The sequence below is a fragment of the Hoplias malabaricus genome, chromosome 5 (assembly GCF_029633855.1).
Source record: "Hoplias malabaricus isolate fHopMal1 chromosome 5, fHopMal1.hap1, whole genome shotgun sequence".
NCBI classification, from domain to species: Eukaryota; Metazoa; Chordata; class Actinopteri; order Characiformes; family Erythrinidae; genus Hoplias; species Hoplias malabaricus.
The window spans coordinates 41766822-41789482 of NC_089804.1; the positions used below are offsets into that span (position 1 = coordinate 41766822).

At 39.6% G+C, this 22661-nt stretch overlaps 1 protein-coding gene across 1 annotated transcript in view; it reads right to left on the bottom strand.

Moving 5' to 3' along the window:
• Positions 1-1163: 1163 nt before the first annotated feature.
• Positions 1164-22661, bottom strand: part of mapkapk2a (MAPK activated protein kinase 2a) — a 41982-nt gene continuing 20484 nt past the window's right edge. Inside the window, exons 2-10 of the mRNA XM_066672573.1 lie at positions 16225-16364; positions 6994-7058; positions 6827-6906; positions 4740-4866; positions 4525-4600; positions 4297-4421; positions 4019-4104; positions 3845-3925; positions 1164-3644 (exon numbers count right to left, since the gene is read on the bottom strand). Of these exons, the coding sequence (XP_066528670.1) occupies positions 3498-3644; positions 3845-3925; positions 4019-4104; positions 4297-4421; positions 4525-4600; positions 4740-4866; positions 6827-6906; positions 6994-7058; positions 16225-16364 (927 nt within the window). The 3' untranslated portion in view covers positions 1164-3497. The remainder of the gene's footprint in view (positions 3645-3844; positions 3926-4018; positions 4105-4296; positions 4422-4524; positions 4601-4739; positions 4867-6826; positions 6907-6993; positions 7059-16224; positions 16365-22661) is intronic.

Sequence of the window (22661 nt, forward strand, 5' to 3'; positions counted from 1 at the left end):
TCGGCGGCAGAAATGCTGAGAGTTCATGCAAATTTCAGTGGTAAAATGTTTACGCCAAATTGTTAATTATCAATCCGTGTGATTCTGTGCAAGAACAAACTGAATACGAATAACTTACCATTAAAATTTTAAAACACATTTAAAAGAGTGCAGTGCCAGGAAATCCGGGGAAGAGTGGGGGGCATTAGTCAATGCAGTCGGGTCCACGAACACTTTTGAGCAGAAATCAGGAAAAAGGCGGATGTAAGAGCTGATATGGTTGAGAAATCAGGACGGAGGAAGTCATGCCACCAAAAGCATAAAATCTTCAGTTAAACGGTGATGAAACACTTTCTGAGAGAAATTAAAGAGCAGCTTTCATCTCCAATCCTGATTCTAAGAAAAAAGTCTGTCCCAATCAGCTCCGTGGCCACAGGCGGTTTGGAAGGTCCCCACGTTCTCAGAACTCAAAACTAACACATTTCTCCCAGACAAGTCTTACATAAACTGGAATATACCGCGTCCAGCTATGACATGACGGCCATCTGGATCAGACACAGCAGTGCTGCCGCAGTGTTTAAACACCTCAGCGTTGGATTAAGAAACGTCCACCAACCAACAGCATCCTGCGTCCACTGATGCAGGGACTAATGTACGACCGATACACACTGTGCAGCGACAGATGAGCTACTGTCTCTGACTTTGACCTCACTGGTCCAACTTGTAGATGTAGTGTGTGTAAACGAGTGGACAGTGGGGGGGACACGAGGAGGTAGTCATTATGTAATGGTTGGGTGGGTGTATAGTTAAGTCTTTAAAGGCCATTTAAATGACTGAAATCTTGTATAAGAATGTGCACCTGTTACAGACAGATGTTCAGTTGTGCATAGAGAATCATGAACTACAGCCCAAGGTCACGTCTAGCGTCAGTTGTGTTTAAAACACACACAGGGCAAGTGTCGAGCACAGTTTGGTAAATCCCCCGTTTTAATACACCAGCTAAACCAGACTAGTTTTTGAATTTAGTAGTTTGAGTAGATACATATTGTACATATGGCGCTTTATGACGGCCATCACCTAGAGTATTCCCCTTAAAATCGGAGAGCGCCTATAAATAATGCAATAAAATCAACAAGTGGCTGTTTTATAAGTAGCCAAGGCTCCTACAAAATGAGTGTTTTAACCTGTAACGCCTTTCATGTGCATTTAACTACCTCATCAAATCAAAACCGTGACACACACTGACAAACTGCCAATGTCTCAGGTTGAGTTGCAAAAATGCCAAACCCAAAACCCTCGCCTCTGTTTACTCCTCAACCACAACACAAGCTGATTTTCTCTCGTCATTGCCAGACAGCGAGCAGCAGGATATATATGGAGAATGGCTCGCACCAACCTTCCGAAAACACAGAACATTTTCTTGTACGCTTGCGTTTGAAGGTACACTTCAAACAAAACAAGTCTCTCACATGAACACAGCACAAAAGACAAATTTGATTTCATGTTTGTTTTTTTTTTTTTGTTTTTTTTTTAATTCAAAGTTGAAGCAGACCAAGACTTACAGCAGCTGAACACTGAAAATGCGTTTCCAAGACACCCCTGCAGCTCACCCTGGGGCTCAGGCAACAATCTCTACATCCTACTTGCCATAACTGTGCCAGGAAATAAAAAAAAAAAAGGAAAATAAAAAGTAAAAGATTTTGTGCAGAATAAACCAAAAGATAAAAAAATGGCTTATAAATGAACAAGTGAATATCAAAGAACATTCTTTTAAATTTATAGACAGAGGAAAACGTAAGTAACATCCTTAGTATAATCTCGGTTTAACAACGCGCTGCTCGCGCTCAAATTGAATTCTTTACAAATGTGGATGCATGGATTTAGCGAATACCACCACATTTACCAATGCTACGGACTGCAGCAGCGTTAGTCTGCCGGACTTCCTGTACACACCTTTCATAAAAGCAAGCTGTGACTTCCATCAAACCAGCTGACATTCTGCAGTGTGGGTTTTTTTTTATTTTTTTTAATTTTTTTTTTTTAATATTCAAACCTGACCTCAACCACATAAAACACAACTAAAATAACATGGGGGCCTGAGTTCAATGGATGCGCTTCTCTGATTATCTTCTGACTGTTTTTACACAATCATTCTCCTTGTGTTCGTTCAGACACGGATACTGCATGTAATTCTTGACATAAAAACTGTTTTACCACAGTAAATAAAATTATACTCCAACAGAAGATGCCCAACCATCAGAATCCACGCACACTCAGACATTCAGTCACACCGATCCTGTGGCAGGTCAACTCCCGTTCTTATAAAATGGCTTCGCAATTCAGTATTAAGGAGGAGGGAGTCAAAAAATCTGCAGCCCATGTACTGCATCCTCTTTTTAAACAAACACTGACCGACATTCTTTAAAATACTTTAAGGAGGGGGTGTATTAGGGAAGCGATATGCATAGCGTTTTATAATGGACAAAGCAAATCAACGAACACCCAAAAAGGGTGTGTATAAAGCAGAGAAACAACTTTGATGAAACAGAGAACAACAAAAACGTTGCAGCGGGGTTTCCTTTTAAAACCAGACTGGGCAAGATTCTGTGTGATATTCTAAAAGACAACAAACAAGTTTTTACCGCAGTCAGATCAGGAAAAAGACCCCAACACAGGCCACTAATAATGAAATTAGAAGCTCTGAATTATCCAAACACCGTGTGACTGGACAGCGAGCGTCAGTGTGAGACGTTCAAAGGGCTTCACAGTAAGTAGCAGTTTGTCTACATTCGACAAGTCATTTGAGAAATAAGTTGCTCTATCTGCATGGTGGTGACGACATGGTGGTTACGTTTTTGGAACTAGCCTTTTAAACAAACGTACAAGTGCAGGGGTGTTTCTGAGAAGTAGGGGGGAGGGTGCATTTTATGTGAAAACTTGCATAAGTCTAAGGTTCCTCTTGTTTTTCCATTACAAGAACCTAAGACATACCTATGCAAGTTGGATAACCCACGTCAATACAGTGCAAATCTGTATGCAAGTCCATCCAATAACAAAAACGAGTAGCTTGAAATTAAACTGCAGTGATTAGGTGTCTGTGACCAATGAATTTGATTGGGGGGGGGGGATACTCCTTCTCTTTAACGTTCAAATAAAACAAAAAAGTGAGAAAAGTAATTTCCATGACATCACAAATAAGCCACTACAGATTTGTGCCTTAGAATTCATAATCTCTTTGCTCTCCAAATTTCTTCCACATTTAAGGATACAGAGTGGTGATTAGTAAAAAAAAAATAATAATTTCTTTAAAAACAAAGAGTAAAACAGATAAAATTTAGAATCAAAGCAAACTGTTTTAAGAAAACTCCATTCACACTCACTTTCCCATATTCACAAATTATTGCTTCCTTTTAACCTTCTGAATGTGTGCATTCGTCTTTTTGGGTGTGGGGGAATTGTGTGTGTGTGTGAGAGAGAGAGAGAGAGAGAGAGAAGGAAAGGTGGGAGAAACACTGTCCTCAGCAGGCAGGTGTTTGATTTCCAGCAGCCACATTAGCCTTCTTCCTCCTCTTTATCAGCAATGGATTGGAGGAGTCCTCAATGGTCTTGATCTTGATCTGCTCGTAGTCTACTCTCATTGTGGCCAAGGCACTAGTCATTTCCTCCTGATGTGCACAGAAATGTGGATAGGAACTTATCAGTAGTCAAGCAACCAGACGTAGACATGCAAATGACATGGTGGTGACAGAAAAGGTAAAACACCCAGCGCATACGTTTCAAAGCCTTGTTTCTCACAGTTAATACAGCCCTTACACACCTGACATACATAGTTCAAAACAGTACATTTTAGACAAAAGAAGCTCACCTTGACATCCTCCCACACATCCTTCTCCTCTTTGAGTACACGACTTGTGTGTAGAGGGGTCTGTGGCACTTCCATTGACTGCTGCGTGACCACAGGCATATATCATGAGTTAGAAACACTCGTTTATTTAGAACAACCTTTACACAACACTAATATGCAAGTGTAGTCTCTTACATTTATCCACGGATGATTCATGAACTCTGTGATGGTCATCCTCTGTGTTGGTTCTGTCTTAAGCAATGTTCTAATAAGCTGCTTTGCTGCAAAATAAAACAAATATTAGCTGTGTTTCTTCATCCATTCATTCATCCAGATTAAAGAGAGAAACAAGGGCAAAGGTTTTCACAGTCTTAAAAATAAGTAATTAATAAAATTAATTAAATAAGTAACACAGAAAATAAGTAATAATAAAACTAACTCATACAGATACGACCACCTATACACACACCCACCTTCTTCAGAAACTTCAGACCATTCAGGATTGGGAAACTCATACTGTCCCATCCGGATCCTTGACTTCATCCCTGGAGATATGGCCAGCCCATGGTTGGAATAGAAAGGTGGGTAACCGCAGAGCCTGGTATAAACCATTAAATGAAGTTAGAAAATGGCCGCTGCAAACTAAAGAAATAATCCTCTGGAAAAAAACTAGAGACAGATCATGAGAGAGATTAACTTACAGAATATACATGATGACACCCAAAGACCACATGTCACAGGATTTATCATACTTTTCTGGACCGAGAACTTCAGGGGCTAAACATGGAGGGGGGTGGAGAATAGCAATGAGGCTTAAAACATGAGAGAATCAAAGAAGAAAACTCACAAATACCAACATCAATGCAAAAAAAAAAAAAAAAAAAAAACCAGAGCTCTTAGAGACAATGACCCTTACCGACATAATAAGGAGTGTAGCATGGAGTGGCCAGTGAGTTGTGTGTAGTTGTCTCTTTGGCAAAACCAAAATCTGTGAGTTTGAGAGTGGCATTGGGCCTTTTTGAGGTAAATAAAAGGTTCTCTGGCTGAAAAACAATCAAACGAGACAAGAACATTAAATCTCTATCAGTGCACATAGAACGATATCCCTTCGTTAGATAGACCCTTATCTAATTGCTAATAAAGATATTTAAATGATATTTTAACAGATTACATTTCAATATATCATGCATTAAACATTCATTTATTTTTTTATTTTATTTGTTTTAGGACTGGGACGGTGGTGCAGCAGGTAGGTGTCGCAGTCACACAGCTCCAGGGACCTGGAGGTTGTGGGTTCGATTCCTGCTCCGGGTGACTGTCTGTGAGGAGTGTGGTGTGTTCTCCCTGTGTCTGCATGGGTTTCCTCCGGATGACTGTCTGTGAGGAGTGTGGTGTGTTCTCCCTGTGTCTGCGTGGGTTTCCTCTGGGTGCTCCGGTTTCCTCCCACAGTCCAAAAACACACATTGGTAGGTGGATTGGTGGCTCAAAAGTGTCTGTAGGTGTGAGTGTGTGAGTGAACGTGTGTGTGTGTCTGTGTTGCCCTGTGAAGGATTGGCGCCCCCTCCAGGGTGTATTCCCGCCTTGTGCCCAATGATTCCAGGTAGGCTCTGGACCCACCGCGACCCTGAACTGGATAAGGGTTACAGATAATGAATGAATGAATGTTTTTTTGGACTGTTACTTGTTTATTCATCTCACTATTTCACAGCGCACTAGACAACGTAGTACACGCATACAGCGCGTAGAAGGGGTGTACATAGCTGGAGCAGGAGTGGGGTTTTTAGCTTGAGATCCAGTAGGAAACTAGACATTTTACAACTGATATGGACCACTGAAATCCAGACAAAAACCTGACAAACCAGAATACAGACACAGACACAGACACACACACACACACACACAGAGACAGACAGTGCCATGTGCCGCATGAGATTAACGAGTGTTAATCAAAAATTGGGAAAGAGCACACTGCCCTGTATAGACTTTACTCCATTTTGGATTTTGATCTGTCTTTGATCTGTGCCACCCATCATCGTTTATATATTGGTCAACATGCCTCCACGTCAGAGTCCGTTGCCGCAGAAGTTGATATGAATTTAACTGTTTTGCCGCTTGACGGAGCACTGTTAACTACATACAGGCACATTTGTAGTCCGTCAGAGTCCTCACTGAAACATACGCTCTGTTAACCTCTTAGCTCACAGTCTCTTCCACTGTGAATTAGTAGTTGACTGGACTGGTTTACTGATACATTCAGTTGGCTGTTCATTCATTATATACCTGTGGTCCTCAGGATCTGGAGACTGTTTGCACCATACCTTCTTTTTTTGTATATCCTTTGTCTCAAACTCAAAATATTCTTATATCACGGACGTGTGTCTTTTCTTGAGGGCTAAATTTCTCTGTGTTACTCCGGCTCAGCTGAGGACATTGGTCACAATGCTTTCCTTCTGTCTAGCATGCATCTTGTTGATGGGTGCATACACAGAGGCCTTGAGGCCACTTCTAATTGGTGGACGTGTCCGGAGCATGGCACTTCTGATTGGTCTGCATGTTTATTCTTGGCAGGTCACGTTTGTTACTAAACTTAATGCTTCGTCTCTCCTGTCCAAAGGCATTGTGCGAGTGTATGCATGTATATTCCACTTATCATAAGTTAGTTAAGTTCATGGCTGTCCATTTGGTCTTTTCAAACAGGGGAGTTCAAGCCAAGGTTAGCCTCAGAGTTTTGTCGCTGAGGTTCCTGCCGACACTACGGCTCCACTATTGAAGCTGAACTGTTTACACTGCCGTGGAAATCTCACTGTCAATCAGTTATTCGGCAATTTAAGTGCAGAGTGAACTGCAGCAGGGGATTTTGGGAGTTTAAGGTAAGTACTATTAAACTGCATTAATGTTTTAATAAATTATGAATACATATAGTTTACAGAAATAAAAACGTGTGGACAGTGGCTTTAAATCATAACGTGTTCCCTGCCGTTCAATCAAGGTTAGGCCTCTCACCTTTACATCTCTGTGTGCAATGTTTATGCCATGAAGGAACTGGATGGCTTCGCCTATGCTCTTCATTATATCTGAGGCCTCTAGAGTGGTCAGGGAGAGAGAATGAGGGATTAGCAACAACATTTTTTGACAGTAGCTGAGGTATTTTATAACAGATTAATGCTTACCTCTTTCAGTGAATGCCTGGTCCCCTCTGTCCTGAATTCGACTAAACAGCTCCCCTCCGGCCATGCTGCAACAAACCAACACACAAGTCAGCATACACTTAGTACACACACACACACAATAAATGTATTAATAAAGGATATTTAAATGTGGTATAAAATAATCAATCTAAGATCAACACAGTGGATTTATATAAATCAATAGTCAATAGATTTAATCAATTATTTTGGTTAGCTACAACAATATTCTGTGATTAATCATGATTAGTTGAGTAAAAGTGCTAGTAGTAGGGGTTGCAGTGTTTTTTTTCAGTTTATTTTTTTTAATTATAATTGTTTCCTGTTGCGATATTGTTGCTTGCTTTCTAACAGAACTGGCTCTACACAGTCTGCTTTACGTTATCGTACCTGAGCAACATGGCTGTTTAAGTTCATCTTTGTCTCCCACTGCTCCACTGGTGAAAACCGAGTGAGGCTGGGGTTGAGCAGATGACCTCTTAAGGTCCGAAAGCAATGTAGATTGTGTGAAAAAAATCTGATGTTTTTGACTTCTCCATTTTCTACACACCACTGCTCAGTGCTAATGCTTAGCTACTGCTTTGGTTTTCGGTCAAAATCCTGCGAGCATTCAGGCGTTTTCTGACAGCCGGACATGTCCGTATTATTGGATGCTTCACGTCAGGGTTTGTCATTTACCTTCTAAGGTAAAAATGATAACAAAAACTAACAATCCAAAAGTTGCCACCTGACACCACTTAATTTACTCGCAAATTAATATTCGTGGTCACAACTGTGACCATTTTAGTCGCAGTCTAGAGCCCTAAATATGAATAATATTAATAACAGTAATCATTACTATTATTAAAAACATTTTATAAAAATGTGTGTAATTTTCTTGATTTCTGAATTTAAATCTCTGGGAAAACTCAGCAATGATCATGAAGAAGCTTTGACACAGAGGCTTTAATGGACAAAAATAACCATTTCTGCAGTGGAGTACATAAGAAACGTTAGAAATAATAATAATAACAACAACAATAATGCAAAGGTTCCTACGAAAAGTCTCCTCTTCTTCGGTGGAGTAATCTAAAATCTAAAGCTACCGTGGGTCATTTCTGCACTTGTCAGCATATCGTCTTTAAACTACAAGGAACACTCACTCTTCAGAGAAAAAGACACTCTTAACTTCTGAGAGTGTTTATAAGAATTTAAAGGGATGTGCGCTACATGTAAAGACAGTAATTCTGGCATCCACAACTTAGTCTACATATTACCACAATAGGCCTGCCTATTACTGTTAAAGGGTAAAGAAAAAATGTTGCTGAACTCTAACCTTATCCTATGTTTAAAGGGCTGCTTACAAAACATGAGAATATTTCACTCAGCTACAACAGATAAAATGCTAACCACATGAAGGAGGAGGAGGAGGGGGGGTGTCTTCATAAGTAATACAACCACCCACTGACACTGTGGTTCATCTTCATAAAACCACCCCTATGTGTGAACCAAGGATTGCCTGGGTGGGCTGTCCTTCTTGGAAGCCTGCCAGTTGAGAAGAATTCAACTGGGTCATCAAGATCTATATTATATTATAATAAAACATTTGAGTCATTTATTGATTTCATTTTCTTTGACTGTGAAACAACATCTGTGTTTAATCTCTGATTTACAGAGCAGTTTAATCTAAGTGCTGAATTCAACCTATTAACAATTAGATACTGGGACATCTCTAATGACTTTTATTTGTTTAGAAATAATATGTATTAAAGTGTTATTAAAATACAACTGGGAACTAACAGAACAACAGCTTAGATCCTTTTAATTATTTAAATACTTTAAAAGACTAGTCTTAAATTACCCATCATGGTTTATGGCCTCAAACCTGAAATAAAGAACAACGTGTCTTTCTTTGCCTAATTTTCTCGAGACACATTATCTTCACTGTTTTTACTTGAACTGCTGCTGTCTTCCCGTGAAATCAGGCAGCTGACACAAAGAGAAAATGTAACAGGTAAGTGAATACAGAAATGCTCTGACACGAGTAAGAGTCTTATTTTAAAAAACCACAACACGTTTTGGCACTTTCAGTATCACTCAAAAGCATGGTCTCGTTAGTCAGCTTCTCAAGCCAGACAAGAAAAGGAAACCTTTGTTTCAGCGAACATTTAAATGGCTATGGTTCCATTACCTGTGCATCACACCTGGGGATATTACCCTGCTACACCCTGAGAGTATATTGCACTATAATTGCACTCTGATCAAAGCTCTTCAGGTGTTACTCTGTTGTAAGTCACCTAACAAAAGTTCCCCTTCATGCACCTGATTTTATAAAACAGTTTGGTACATTTCCACAAACATTACCCAACGTGTTCATTCCCAGCTGGAACCAAAGACTAGTGTGAACCTAAACAGACAAACTCTGTATAAATTACCCAAATGTATCATATCATTATGATCTAAACCCACTGAAAATACTTGGTTAAAACTAGAATGTACCAAAGAAATGGTATTATTTTAAACTGCTTGATCCACAAAATATGGCAAACAAAAACTTTAATGACTACTGAATCTGTACGTACCAATAAAAAAAAAAAAAAAAAAAAAAATGGTCAAAAGGTTTGGCCCAACCCCACCTTGAAGGCTTTTCCTTCACCGGTTTGCTGCAGTTTGGGCACCATCCAAAAATTTAACCCTGCACTTCATGCTACAGCATCTCGACAGTCAAGGAGCCTAGCCGCAGACTTTGGCTCAGCTCTTAAAAGCAAAGTGCTGCTGCAGGTCCAGCTTTTAATAGCAGATCTTATCCTCCACCATGAACAGACTATGATTTCCTGCAAACAGGAGACAGCCAAATGCATCTAGTGCCCCATTTCACACATATGCTCTAATCCAGTGTGGATTGAAATAGGACATTTCAGACACTGGGACACTACAAGATTTCCACAAGTGTGTGTGTGCTCTTGGCCCTTTGCTTTATCCTCTATTGCAGAGCTGACATACCTGTGCCTGTACTTCAAAAGCATTAGATGCAGTGCTTCAATACATGAAAGTGCAATGATATCAATCTTTAAATCTAGATTAAAAACCTACCCTTTCAAACAAGCTTTTGGTTAATCACTCACTTTCAGGTTACTCCTACTCTATTAGTGTTTTCGAGCTGGTTTTCATATTATCACTGTTCTGTATTAACCCTGTCATATGACCATAGCTACAGCTCTCTAATAACTGCCAACACGCTGTCTGTCGCTGGGTTCTCTTGCCTGACCTATGAAGCTTTTCTCGCAGAACAATTTTGCCCGTTCTTTACAAACACCCTGTTCCCTTTGTCTGGTTTTCTTTCTCCTGTCTCTCTCATGCTTTGAGATGTCCTGCTGCTCTCCTGGTGTCGCCCTGATCCAGCCCCTGACCCAGTGTGTCCTGTACAAGATCCTGGCCTTGTCTCATCTACACTCTCATGCTTGGCCATTCTGTTTTATCTCAAATTAACTCTGCACCTACATTTAACTCACACAGAATCCCTGATCACCTCCTCCTTCCTCAGACTCATACATCACTAATATACTACACTCACATTACTATAACCCCTTCATCTGTCATCAGTTCACTTTTACTTCTGTTCTGTTCTCTTATGTGTCTCCGGTGTCGACCCGAGGAGGATGGGTTCACCGCATGAGTCTTGGTTCCTTCCAAGGTTTCTTCCTCGTGTGCTGAGGGAGTTTTTCCTTGCCACTGTTGCCCCTGGCTCGCTCATAGGAGGCTTGGACCCGGATCTCTGCTTTGTGACAACTTTTTGTTTTGAAAAGCTCTATATAAATAAAAATTTATTTGATTTGATATAGCAGATTTTTCTTAACCTGGTCCAAGGGTCACTTCGACTCTCCACTTCCCTCTAAAAGAAGCTTCAGAATCATAAAAACTAACACAATCAGAACTTTAAGAAGAATTGTAAACACAACCCACTCTTGCTAGGGCCCACAACTCCAACAAAACGAAAACACTGACAGCGTAAATGTCCATAACGTTCAAATGTGTTGTACTATACCTTACAGTCAACAGTTTACCTTCTGTTCTACAATGGTACAAATTCTAGTTCTATACACTCAGACCTTACCCAGTAATTAACCTCGTTGGGCCCCTGTCGAGACCTTTTGTGCATCATTGTTCAAACTTGTTCCAGTTTGTTTTTCTATTTTTCTTTAGGTGATAACTTACATTTACTTTACTGTCACATTAAGGTAAAATGTTGGAAGACACTTTTAAAACAGCATCTTATATCTATAATAATCATATTTTTAAGCAGTGATGATAATTTCACTTTAAGGTGCTTTCATTAAGCAGTGATTCACACAGAACAGAGTGACATTCTACAGGGAAAAAAAGCACTTAAACAAATGTAAAAATTCAAATGTTTGCAGTTTCCACATTTACCTGCACTGTGTTCAGTTCGTATGGCCTCCACATTCTGTTTCCTGTCACAACTCATGTGCTGAATACTTGATCTGATTTCTTGTAATCCCTTTGAACCTATAGCAGAAGGCCTCATGGAAGCCTGTGAGGCATTAACCGTTAACCACTGATAAACTGTTAAATTACTCAAGCTCTAATTTATATTTTGCCATGACAGCTGAAACTGAGGAATTTTAAACACTTTATGATTATTTTGTAACGGGTGCCTACAAGCCACAAGCACCACTTCCGCCACATATACGTTGTTAGACAAGAAAAAAAAAGAAAGAAAAAAAAAAAAAAGAAAAAAAAAATTATTTTTCCTCATTGCACTTGGTTCAATGGTTGCTGAAAACCACAGGGGCTTTGATATCACACTTCCTTTTATCTTAAAGCTATATTAGCAATCTAATCTCCCATAACTCAAGATACCCAGGAGAAATCACTGATAAATCAAGTGTTACTTAAAAGAATAAGCCATATATATTTTAAGTTAATTTCCCTGATCTAATGCCTACCTTCTGATAATAATAATAATAATAACCCACTAATAGAGTCACACTGAATATTAAACCAAGATATCCATAAGCTTTTGATCAATTTTAAGTTACATAATTTTATTTAAAACATTCTCCCGTTTTACCCACCAGTCTAACGCAAGACTGCAATTCACTATGAGTTCAAATGTTGGCTGCCTGTGCAGAGGAGGACTCAAGTAGATTAATGCATTTCTAATTTGCAAGATAATCACAATGTCCGAAGGGGAAGTTAATTTGCATATTTTCAGTTTAGGGCTTTTCCGATTTGCCCTGTTCTCGTTTATCAGCAAACTTAAGATGACTCAGATTATAGCATGCGCTTCTAATGCAGGCAGTGCTCCAATCCCACATGGGGGAGGACCTCCGCTGTTCTCCTAGTATCGATTCACTGTCATTTCCCGCCCTCCCCCCCCACCTCACGCGAGTATGTCAGATGTGCAAATGAGGATGTGTCATCTGCTATGGGATTCCTCAAAGAAACTGCACTGCAATTAAAGTTGTGAAAGGAAAAGATTATTCTTGTGTACTTTCTCCAAAAGTAAACATGACTGACCAAACAAATAAATCACACTGCATTCATTGTGAAGGGTTATATGTAAGGACTGAGAATTTACGACCAGAAACATCTACTTTTGCTTCAGATGCTCATTAATGGGGTCATTTATATTTGCTTTTCATTAATCTATGAATCTTGCTGTACTCTAGATTAAATGTCTGAAGTATGCAACATTTAAACATACAGTTGAAATGAAAATGATTCTACCCCCAGAGCAAATCAGCACAATTCAGAGTCCTGAGGAATCTTGGTCCATGGAAAATGGCCTCCAGTTTACTCATATTCTTGGGTTTCCGTGCTGCAACTGCTTTCTTCAAACCTCACCAAGATTTTCTAAAGGGGTTCAAATCAGCTGACTGTGACGGCCCCTTCTGAATCATTCAGGATTTTTTTCTAATTCGGTGTACTTTAAGAGGCATGTTTGGTATTACTGTCCTATGGGAAAATCCAATGACAGCCAAGCTTCAGCTTCCTCACAGAAGGCATTTTATTTACGTGGCGGCACGGCGGCTTAGTGGTTAGCGCTGTGGTTCAGCCCTTTAATGTGTGCAATTATTTGTCATTGTGCAACATACAATGAAATGTGTCTTCTACATGTAACCCATCATCAGTGACCAAACACACACACACACACACTAATGCACTAGTGGTTGTCATCCCCGGTGCCCGTTGTGGGTTGAACAGCCGTGGATTGAGGGAGGAGGATAGTGCCGTCCCCAACCTTTCAGTCCTAAGCCCTCTTCTCTAACCATTAGAGGCCATGCTTCCCCACTTTTAAATGGTTCTTGTTTGACTGCTTTATTGGAAACAGCAGAAAGCTTGTCAATTAATAAACCTTATTTGCAATGGGTGTTGAAATGTATTTATTCCAAGCGTATTGTTATTGAAATTATTGTCCGTGTGTCTCTGTAAACTGTGTAATAGAAGGCACCGCAGCCACATTTTAAACCTGCAACCTCCAGGTCCGTAAGCTCCAGACAAGCACCAGCAAGGACGGTAAAACACGTTCAAACAAGTGCCAAAAATTCAACTTCTCCACAAGAAGCTGCGCTCTGTCAGTGCTTGGTCATAGAACCAAGTTACATGTACGTTTAAAACAAACCAGTAGCAAATGCTAGAAGCAGACAGAGTCAGAATACTTGGTCTGACCTTTGAGGTCTTGGTCCACATCATGATTTATTTGCAAGGCACTGTCCGCACTTACTGTAATGAAATGTATTAACCGAACTAACACATCAGAGATCATTTTAAAATGTCACCAGACCTGGACGATACGGCCAAAATTTATATCACAGTATAATTTCGATATCAATATGAACAAATTAAAATCCACTGAAAAACTTCCAGAAGAAACTAGAAACATGACATCACCATCAAACATAAACCTAGTGGCTTTGTCAATATTAATTTTAAAGTAAATTTTTACACTGAGTGCTGAACTGATGGCAGTGACAGATGATGTAATAAATAATGTTGCTAATGCTGTAAATGGTGTCTATTGAAATACTGAAAATGTGTTTAAAAATCATTGTTATTGAAAAACTTTATATTGTGATATATATTGATATTTAATTATTGTCCAGCCCTAAAATTCACCTTAAACCTCTCTCTTTGTGCTAAAAGAGAGATGAACTTTGACATTCTTCAAATACATGTGTGTACAACAAGCAAAGGTGTGTGTCATGGGTCCTCAAACTACTTCATTTGCCACTTTCATCGGCCACTTCAACTACAGCAACAAAGCATTTTTTGGCCCTTTTTATACATGTGGTCTGGAAACTGTACATGTTCTCTTTGTACAGGTTCATAGAGGAAATAAAAAACAGGAAAAACAAACATTGGACACTGGGTATGAGAGCGTTTTAAGAGCCACTCGAATCTAACGCTGTTGGAAATTAAATATCAGCGCCTTCCTCCAGCGACTCCTGCTGTAAAACAATGGAACAAGATGCTATCAGGTATCATACAGGAAATTATTAATAACGAATTACATCATATCCGCATTATCACCAAACCGCGTACACATTCACTTTAATTTCCATGACAGCAAGAGCCGGTCCATCTTTGTGTTAACTTCTGATGAGGCAGTAGAGCCTTTGATATTGATAACATCCAGAGTGATACTGAACACAAAGTTTTCTTTGAACTTCAGCGAGTGCTAAAAGTTCAAAGAGTGCAGCAGTGATGTGTTTGGGGGAGTAAATGTCTCCATTTCAGACGGAGAGAAAACCCAGGAGTCCCTGCTGTTTTCACCGATGGAGGTACTGCAAAATTAGCTCATTACTCGCTTCATCTGAATTTTCACCTTAACACTAGAAACACTTTCTTGATCCGCTGGGACCGGAGCACAGAGAGCCCTTGACTACTGTGACTTCCCTCCCACACCAAAACCAACAAGGTGCTGGGAGTAAAGTCGGTCACAGCGCTCAGATACACACACAGCTCTCTGCGCTTCTAGTGTTAGATGTGACACTAGTCAAAGGCTGATGTAACACCAATGATGACACAGTACACAGTCTATTTCTATATAGTTTATTTTTCAGCTGACCTCCTGCCCCTTGAAAGACTGAAAAACAATGAGCCGGCTCTTAGGTTACAAAGTCTGAGGACCCCTTGTGTATGTGTGATGGGGCTAGTTTATTTAATATTGAGCAAGGTTTGAATAAACTGCCGTGCCAGACCCTGAACTTAACTACGTTTGCTTTCAGCGGCATCGCAATTTCATCTTCAACTTTAAACGTTTGCAGTACTGACATTGTGCCATTGACACTCTGAAAACGGCAGCAAATGCCTCCTTCAGACAAACAGTTTGCTCTTTCAGAAAAAAGATGTTATCATTACTAGAGATCAGTAGTCGTGAGGATACACCTGCTTTACAGAAATGAATGGAGGTGTGACATTTTCACCTCCCTTCACTGTGTTGATAAGAATATGTGTGAAGACACGTCAGGTAAATACTGAAAAAGTAAAACAGGCCCGTGAATAAGAGAGTGTGAAACACCTGAAGCCACCAGAGCCGTGGTGTAAATATAATGTCAAAAATATGTAGGAGACGAGGTGTTGGGGCTCGTGTGCGATTTTTACGCTGTTGGATCAATGAATAAGGCCTGTCTTAACATATTCATCAATATTATGCATCCTGCGCATTAAAGACAGAGAAATAAAGACAGGGGCGCCAACATGTGAAAAAGACACACATGACTAAGAAAAAACTTGCTCATTATGTGTATTATATAAGGAAGAGGTCACAGTCTCAGTGCTTTTATACGTGTTTTTTTCCGATCACTCAAGCTATAGACTAGCTGTCCAATAACCATGATGTAAAATGTTCCAGACACCTGCTAGTTTTTGTTTTACACACAAGGCAGAATGAAACCTCCTGACTGCATCACAATACCGAAAATGACTCGGATTGGGAATGACAATAAGGTACGTAAATGATTCAGTATTTCAACAATTATATTGTGTGTTTTTATTATTAGGGACACAACAAGCTATAATTTTACACAGACACTAAAAGTAGAAGTGCACCGACAGGTCACACTCAGTGAAAATCAGAGATTAAGCCAGTCAGGACTCTATGTGGTTCAAGGGTCATCATCTGGGGATGCACGCTTAGTACATTCACTCATTGCGATAAATGCGCAGCCATACGGTGACTAGATCAAGCAGAAGGGTACATAAGTGACTCACCACTCCATGACGATGAGTAAGCATTTGCGGCTCTGATAGAGGTTCTCGTACACATCAATGATTCGGACAATGTGAGTACAGGGGGAAGCTCGCCAGTGGAGCTCTACCTCTCGTCTGGCTTTGGGACAGTCTTGTAACATCTGTGGAAGGAGGACATCAAATTATTTTAAATTAAACACTGTGTAAAATAACAATTAATCTAAAGAAATGCAGATACAAACATGTAAACAATTAAGGAAATCACAGTAGGTTTCTCAAGACACTTGTCGAAGCTACATTTAAGAATGTTGTCGGTCTGTAGTGCAACTAACAATGTGCTGAGCTTTGGCAACAGGAGCACGTAGAATACTCATTTATTATTAAATTGGGGTGGGGGGGTGTTAGTTTACAATGCATCATTAAACCATGTTTTTTAAATGTATAAAACGTAAACAAACAGATACATAAAGTGGATCTCAGTCAGCTGTGGAAGTGATGAACATCTGGTAAAAATCCCCATAAATACATCACTGAATGTCTTTACAGCACTGTTTTAGTTTTGTGACAACCCTGTCATCAGCTTTAATGAAGTGTTTTGGTTATAAAGTTGACTCATGAACAATGTTGACTTTCACACAGAAAAAGCACCCGCTGCTTCAAAGCTCACAAGCTGAAGCTTTGGCTCCCTCTGTGGGAAGTTTAGCTTCTTTACACTTCCCCTCAATAACAGTCTTGGTAACAAAATGCTCACCCCTCTACAAGTGCCATTTTCCTATAAAGTGCTGCATTGTAATTAAAGCAGGCATGAGAGGTAAGCCCATGAAGAGAGGGTTTATTTTCAAAGGCTACCCACAGCAAACAAATACGACGTCCATTTGCAAAGAATACCCTGTAAAATATGCTTTAAATAAAATAATAACAACAACAAAATAGACTCCATCTGTAGTACAGACAGTCCTTAAACATGTTAAATATCAAGTCTATTTAATTTAATGAGCTATTTCTCAGCAATTCATTGGTCTTTGGTCAAGTACTTTCCAGGAGTTTCATTACAAAAGGTAATAGCATGAGGAACTCATCCCAGACATCTGCCTTAACTTACTAAAATAAAAGTGCAAGGGAAATCAATATATTCAGCACAAAATCTACTTTTTTACTTGGTCTAATGCTAATCAGTGTCTCTAGAGAAAATGGGAATGTAATGCAGTAATACACACAGTCAAATCTCTGCAATAAAAGACATGGATGAAACTATGCAATTAAGAAAATCTGCTAAAAACAGAACCATGTTTCAATTTTGGACATAAACTGCATAATATTTTGAAAAAACTAAGTGTAGAGGTCAGTGTGGGACAGATTTTTTAATACCACTCCCTTCAAACTGTGCCCTGCAGGTGTCAGAAGTATTTGTGCCGCTCTCACCCACAACATAGACTTTTAAGCCTGAAGTCCAGCATACTTTATAATACAGTACAGCTGCCTTAAATAGACTGTGGGGGGAAAAAAAACATTAACACTACATAAATAAATAAATACATATATAAAACTTTGTATTCCCCTGCAAAGGGAGCATAGGTACACACTTTATTTCCGCTTATTTCTTGATCATTTAGCTATTTTTGTATATTGATTGCGCATGGCAATTACTGGTTCATTGTCTTTTTGATCATTGTCATTTTATTTATTGATCTTTCTACATGTTTATGCGGTTTCTCTCCCACGATGACTGGATTAGTTAACTGCACGCACCCATGCATACGTAGTGATACGTAGTCTCCCTGCAAGATATGGTGAAGGGACCCAGACCCTTGGTGCCAAAACATATATTTGTGCTTTACGCATACATTAATTATCCCAGGGTGCGCATGGCTGAAGTGAGAGGCTACACTGATTACCAAAGCATGCTGCAACCCGCCACGAGGCACGATTGTTGTCTCTGGTGTGAAACAGACTTTAGAGGGCAGATAAGAATAGCAGGTGGCATTTGCGGGGATACCAGGCTAGAGATAAAGTGATGGCAGTGGAATCGTGGAAATCAAACAGCCATTATTGTGTTATTATGATTATCAGGTCTGGCCTATTATTAATGTCGTGCTCCTTCCATCTCGTGCTCTCGTTCTCGCACGTGTACATCATTTTCTTTAACGCCTAACTATTTCATAGGTTGCTCTTTTGGCAGGGTACACACCAATCAGCCGTAACATAACTAATACCTCCTTGTTCTGACAGACACTGTCCACCGACTGTATACATGCACTTTGTAATTTTACAGATAAAAACTGTAGACCATCTATTGCTCCAGACCCTGTTCTTCAATGGTCAGGACCCCCACAGGGCCACCAATATACCAGTCGATATCTTTGGTTGGTCGACTATTCTCGGTCCAGTAGTGACCATGAGGGTTTAAAACCTCCTGCAGCACTTGTGTATGATTTACTCGTACCACCACCACCAGCACCACAGTGGTGTCACTGCAGCGCTGAGAATGATCAACCACTCAAATCATACCTGCTCTGTGGGGGTTCTGGCCACTGAAGGAACTGAAGACCGTCAACAACCAGTGGATAAATTATGTCATAGCAGTGCCTTTATCAAATCTGCCCAAATTTGATGAAAATACAAGTAGAAAACCGGTCCGGGAGGTTGTAGAGTTGTGTTTAATCGTCTGAGGAGGCCAAGCTTGAACAACACTGCATATCACTACAAGAACACCACCACACCCACACTGAAGCATGGTAGTGGCAGTATTGTAGATTGTGGCCGTCTTTCTTGGTGCTTTAGTCAAGGTGAAGGGGGTTATGGACAGCTCCTTATATCAGTCAATTTCAGCACAACATTTTCAGACCTCAGCTAAAAGAAAAAGCTGAAGCTGAAGACGTATTTCACATTTCAGCACGACATCGGCCCATATTTTCACATCAACAAAAAGTCTGGCTTCACCAAAAGTAGTTTTGGAATGGCCCAGACAGAGCCCCGACCTGAGGCGTGAGGATGGCTGTACGCAGAGAACATCACGACGACTCAAATGAAAAAGGTAAACCTGCGGTGAAGAAAAAGAAGCACAGGTACAACGTCTGGGCCAGTTAGACCTTTACAACACTGAAGGCACAAACGAAAAAGGACAAAGACTAAGTTATTTACATCAACTGTCTTAAAATAATGTGAACAGGCCACAGAACTTATTTGCTTCCTGGCAGTTTATAGCCATTTTACACTGGAATGAAGACCCACTCAGACACGGAGAAGTTGCAGTCACGGTGTGTGTTAGAGGTATGAACCAAGCTATGCACTTGTCTCCGTTGTATGTTGTCTCAGACTGGTCGACAGATTCTGTGAAACGGACACTTATAAACACATACATATCCTGTTATTTGCCTATTTAGGAATATTTTACCTTCAGTTACACAGATATCGCCATGTATGAAAGAGGATTGTCTTGCAATACACTGAGTATGACTAAAATCGCAGTAAACGTCGTCTTGGGCAATATATTGTGATAGTATTGTTTCGTGAGATTCTTCTAGATTCCCAACTTAGAGGAGAAGCCCTCACAATTGAACAGATACAGAGCGCTTTTGCAAGGAAGCGTGGGCAAAGACTGCTGCATCAGGATGTGTCACGTACTGACAGACTCCTACCCAAAATCTGAATGCTGTCATGAAACAAAAAGGTGCTTCAACAGAATATTAGTTTAAGGGTGTACATATTTCCATCACGTTATGGTACATTTGTCAGTTTTTATCCCTCGCCCCAACAATTATTTTCCAGCTGAATCGAACAGATAATGTTATATTAAAGGAACACTAGGTAATAGTTGCTTTTTCTGCTCCTGGGGCTCCCCCTAGTGTATTTGATTTTTTACAGCACTCTACTGAAATCAATGTGGAGGGGATGTGCTTCCCTGCCCCGTTACCAGTGCTACAGGTTCTGCAGTGCTGAGCCCAGATTAGCAATGACAGAGCCTCTGTTCTCTTTATTACAGGTCAGTGAAACATCACAATGATTTTGAAGCTGTAATATTATAGTAAAAATATAACATTGTTCCTTTAAAAAGGCGGGAAAATTATTAATCTTTACAAAATCCTGACATTTTAACAGGAGTAAGCAGAGTGTTTAAATGCACAGTTCACCAACCAGCCATAACTTTACTACCACCTAGGACTGGACGATACATACAAAATTTATATCACAACATATTTCTAAATTACAGTCGATACGATATAATTCATAAAAATATATTATCGATATAAACAACATAAAAGTCAAAGAACAAACCAAGAAAGAACCATGAAATCATCATCAATCATAAACCTCTTGGTTTTGTCAACATTGTAATTTTTAAAATAACTTTAAAATTGAGTATCGACAGCGCCCTCTAATGACCGTCAGTCAGATGCTACAAATAATTTATATTATTTATATTATTTAAAAACCATATTAATGGTATTGAAATATTTTATATATTGTGATATATATTAATACTGAAGTATTGTCCAGCCCTACTACCACCACCTTATTTACACACACTCACTGTCCACTGACTGCATTCATTCACTTCACAGTTCTAGTTACAGACGGCAGTCCATCTGTTCTTCAACTCCCTGTTCTTCAAAAGGTCAGGACCTCCACAGGACAACCACAGAGGAGGTAATATTTGGGTAATGGATATTTTTAGTTGGGGGACTCCTCTCTGTGCAGCAGGTACCCTGAGGTCGTAATGAAAGAAAATACATGAAAGTTGTAAAAATAAATAAAGCACTTTGGGGGGTGCTATATGTATAAATCCAGCTCTGTAATAATAGTTATTATTTGAATATTTACAGTGATGCTTGTGGATGAGTATACATACAGCCTCAGAGAATAAAACCATTCTCCAGCACAAAGATCAAAATTCATAAGGTTCAAAATATAAAACGGATTGTTTTCTACAGTAAAACTCAAGTATAAACATAAACCTCAGTGCAGTACGATTTGGAGGCATGTCCTCACCCACTGACGCACACAAACACACACAAAGGCATGGTATACTGCACCACACAGTTATGCATGACACCGTGTGGAAAGAATCTTATGACGGTGGCCTTTGCAAAGATTCTCTCTCTCTCTCGCGGCCTCGGAGTTCCTCTCCCAGTTAGAAGCCCCTAGGCTCCCCCTCTAATTGTGATTCACTTTTACAGCACTGTGGTGAAACCAAGTCTCTACACTCAACAAAACACTTGGCTCACTCTAAAGAGTAAAAGCCAGTCCAATATTTATTAATAATAACAATAATTAGGGGTGCGCTGATTGTTAACACTTGGCTCACTCTAAAGAGTAAAAGCCAGTCCAATATTTATTAATAATAACAATAATTAGGGGCGCGCTGATCGTTAATTTCTTGGGCCGATAAAATAACCGATTATTAGTACCTTGGAGTAGCCGATAACTGATAATTTTATCGTTTTGTTTTTAAAGCAGTTTCACATTGGACTAATCAAGTAATCACAGGTCTTTTCTTCTGTATTTGTACATTTCTGTATTTTTATATTTTAGGTTTATTTGTTTTTCATTTATATTTTTATAAAATTTAACTGTTGGTTCCATATGAATGGTTTCTGGAGGGGCGCTAATTAGTGCAGCACCAGGTTTGTTTTGGAGAGTGAGGGAGAGAAGGAGAGAGAGAGAGATAGAGAGAGAGAGAGAGAGAGAGAGAGAACCAAGTGGAACCAAGTGCGGAAGAGTGATTTTTTTCATCGTGTTTCAGTAATAAATTCAGACGCCAAATGACTATATATCTATTTTTCATGTGTTTTATATGAGGGCTTCTGCACTGTGGTGGTTGTGGGTATCTGTCAATTAACCTGCTGTGTGTGTGCGTGTGTGCTTTACACCTGTGTGTGTGTGTGTATACTGAGCGCTGCTGATATTTAAAATTAGTTTTCAACCGTAAAAACGATATAATATATAAACCGATATAAACCGAATAAAATGGAAATTCCTCATAGTGATGGTGAAATTTAATCCCAGAGACAGTTCTCTGCTGAAACTGTGAAAAATGTCTATGCAGCAGACGTAGTTGTGCATTTACAGGTGTCAGTGCATCACAAAAAAGGCACAGAGTTATTGGTATAATATTGACTAAAACTGCAATATTGGACCGAAAACAATAACTAAAAAAAATCTATAAGTACAGTGGATCCTCTACCCACGAAAATGATCCGTTCCGTGACCCGGTTCCTAAGTGGAAAAGTTCGTTTCTCGAGTCAGTTTTCCCCATTTAAAATAATGGAAAAGCAATTAATGCGTTCCAGCCCCCACCCCGAAAGTCACCCTTTTGCACTGATATATGTTTACAACACTCTCAAATTAGTAAAAAAAATACAGTGGAAACAGTAATAAAAAAGAAATAATAAAGTTGTAAGTGGTTACACATCACTACCTTGAAGACGTGACGACTGGCTGGAGGAGTAACACAGGCA